The 2,859-nt window shown below is 46.9% G+C and overlaps 1 protein-coding gene across 1 annotated transcript; it reads left to right on the top strand.

The window, feature by feature from the left end:
- The first annotated feature begins 590 nt into the window (after window positions 1-590).
- Window positions 591-2,828, top strand: BEX5 (brain expressed, X-linked 5). Its single transcript, XM_005884875.2, has 3 exons — window positions 591-724; window positions 1,758-1,824; window positions 2,244-2,828. Exon 3 carries the CDS (start codon window positions 2,272-2,274, stop codon window positions 2,611-2,613), a length of 342 nt encoding a protein of 113 aa, XP_005884937.1. The 5' UTR covers window positions 591-724; window positions 1,758-1,824; window positions 2,244-2,271; the 3' UTR covers window positions 2,614-2,828.
- Window positions 2,829-2,859: the final 31 nt, after the last annotated feature.

Below are 2,859 nucleotides of genomic sequence, written 5' to 3'. Positions count from 1 at the left end.
GCAGCAGATACTGGTTGCCAAGATTTTACAACTTGAATCCTATTTTTCAACTGAAAATAATAGTATTGTCTAATTATAACAACTAAAAGATTAATGCATGCCAATGGAAAACAAAAACAACCACCCCCTTTAAAAAAATCAACAGAAAGGGAAACAATTAAGCTGAAAAAAAAATGTTAATGTTACTTCCTACCTGTTTTCCAGACTTCCTAGCCTCACCCCCCTTCCCGGCTCTGGTTTCAGTCTGGGACAATACCAGTAAGTCCTGGTGAGTGGAGGGAAGAGAAGTTGGCTTTTAATAATATAGAAGAGAAAGAAACAATTCTTTAAAAGTTTCAGCAGAAATCAGGGGAAAGGGCAAATACAAACTATAAAATATTATGGCCCACTTGGTCTCAAAGATTGCTAAATAGAGGGAAATATAATAAGGCATGGGCAGTAGCCTGCGGTAAGGATGGGATGGTGAAAATGAGGAGGAAGGTGGCCCCGCCATTCTCCTGCTCCCACCCTCCTGCCGTACTGCAGGTATGATCCATAATTCCGGATCTGAGCTCACAGTGACGTAATTCTTACGAGACGTAATGCTGACGCGAGGGTTAGTTTCTCCTCCTACTTGCGGTGTGAGAGTCCTTTGTAGCTGTGTGTCTGCTCACTATTGCCTTCAAAGCGAGCCTGTAGCCCAGGGAAGGAGGAAGTCCTAGAAGCTGACTCCCATCCACTGCAGGTTGGTGGGCGCTGACTGGGGGAGGGGTGGCAAAGGGCAAAAACCAGATTGGGTCCTGGACTAGATTCTCTGTACCCCTCCCCCGATGCCCACCCATTTGGTGCAAGAAATGGATGATATAGGGAGGGGCCAAGAGTTGGAATTGTGTACCAGTTCGAATCTTCAGGAGATGGGTGATTGGGCGACATCTGGAAGGGAAGAATCAGAGAAGGGGTTATCGAGGAATGGGCCAGGCAACGGGAGGGGGCATAACCATGAAATCGGGTTGGGGATGACGGGCTCCCCAACTGGTTTAGGCCTCCGTTACCGCCATCTCTTCACCCTTCGTCCATTTTTGGTGTCTGAAATGGTGGGCTGCGGGAACCGCGCGGGGATGGCGCTTGCTGCAGAGAATATAGGGAAAGGTATTAGGCCTGGGAAATAGGTCCTTTTTGCAGAGGAGGCAGTCGAGTGGGCGGGTTTTTAACTGAGGGATCTAGGCAGAGAGCGAGAAACTGTTTCAGGTCTTTTCGGGTCGGTGTAATCGTGGTCGCTGAGTGTGCACTCTAGGGCAGGCATGACAAAGCGCTGAGACTGAAGCGGGTCCAGGTTTGCATGCCCTCGCTATTCTGCTCCCTTCGTCCATCTTGATACATGAAATGATGGGCAGTGAAAGGCCACTGGGTCTCAGAAGGTCCTGGCTGATACCCAGACTGAAATTCTTTATGAATAAACCACGTTGCCGTGCAGTAATCTCTTCTGACTACCCTGCCCCGAAAAGTTATCCATTTGTGTTCAAGAAATGGTAATTAGGTGACGGGAGGGACAAGACAGTGGGGTAAGGGACCTAAAGAATAGGTAGCACTGGTTTGGAAATAATCATTGATTACAATGCCTATTTCTGGAAGGCGTGTTAGGGCATCACTGGAGGGGAAAAGAAGCCGTGAGACCGAATGAAGGAGAAAAAGATGGTGGCAATACTTGACTAATAAGCAATGAAGCTGTCCTTTAATCAAGTGATCAGTCCTGGTCATTGTCATATTTCTGTCTGCAGGTCTCTAGGTCGTTTGGTGCAGCAGATATCAAGGCTAAGAGAGGAAACCTGCTTCTGATCCCTGAAGGTAGGGGAGTGCCTGGGATCCTAAAATGTAGGGGTATCAGGGATTAGAACAGAAACTGGGGGACTCAGTCTTCTGTGCCCGAATTAAGAGCAGGAGAAACTTGTGTAAGTCTTTAGAAACTGGGTCTGTGGCTGGTGAGGGAAGAAGAAGGAGGGGCAAACTCGGGCGCCCCTGGAAGGCTTATCAGGATTCCTGTTCTCTCAACCACTGTCCCACCCACCACTTGTCCTGCGTTTTTGTGTGAGGACTGGCCTAGGGAAGGATTTTCAGGGAAGGTGGTGGGCTTTGGGGGGCAGGGCTGGGTCTGGGGCGACCCCTAGAGGGCGCGCCAAGTTTCTCAGATGGGGAATCCTTTGCCTACACAGGGTTCTGAATCAGGTTGTTACAATGCATTAAATCCTTGTTTTTTAATCTCCTAGAAAGAAGCAGAAAAAAAAACACCTCAACATGGAAAATGTCCCCAAGGAATGCGAAGGAGGTGAGCAGGCTCCAGTGCAGAATGAAGAAGAAGCCCGCCCTTTGGGAGATGGTGAAGTCCAGGAGCCTGGAGGAAATATTAGAGAGGGTTGGGCTCCACCTGCCCAGGATTTTAGAGAGGATATGCCGAATAGGCTTGTCAATAACATTGATATGATAGATGGAGATGCAGATGATATGGAACGGTTCATGGAGGAGATGAGAGAGCTAAGGAGGAAAATTAGAGAGCTTCAGCTGAGGTACAGTCTGCGCATTCTTATAGGAGATCCCCCTCACCATGACCATCATGATGAGTTTTGCCTTATGCCCTGAATGCTGAGGTTAAGAATAATAAACCCCCTGCTTCCCACACTTGCATTTTTTGATGTACCCATTATGGTGAATCTTTGGTGTTCTTTTATTTTTCTGATTGGAGATATCATTTTGACGTAGTCTGTAACTTTTTCTGTCAGCAGGGGAGTTTCATTAACTTGCATGGAAAAATGCTTAATAAATATCACAAAGTTAATAAAGCAGTTTAAAAAGCAGTTTATAGATATACTATCATTTAAAAGCATG

This window comes from Myotis brandtii, unplaced genomic scaffold (genome assembly GCF_000412655.1).
Source record: "Myotis brandtii unplaced genomic scaffold, ASM41265v1 scaffold87, whole genome shotgun sequence".
Classification (NCBI taxonomy): domain Eukaryota; kingdom Metazoa; phylum Chordata; class Mammalia; order Chiroptera; family Vespertilionidae; genus Myotis; species Myotis brandtii.
Note: the sequence above shows the minus strand (reverse complement) of the source record. Positions and strands in the feature narration are given on the sequence as shown.

Coding starts and splice junctions, on each gene's coding strand:
- BEX5 (XM_005884875.2), top strand. CDS start 2,272: ATGGAAAATGTCCCCAAGGAATGCGAAGGAGGTGAGCAGGCTCCAGTG.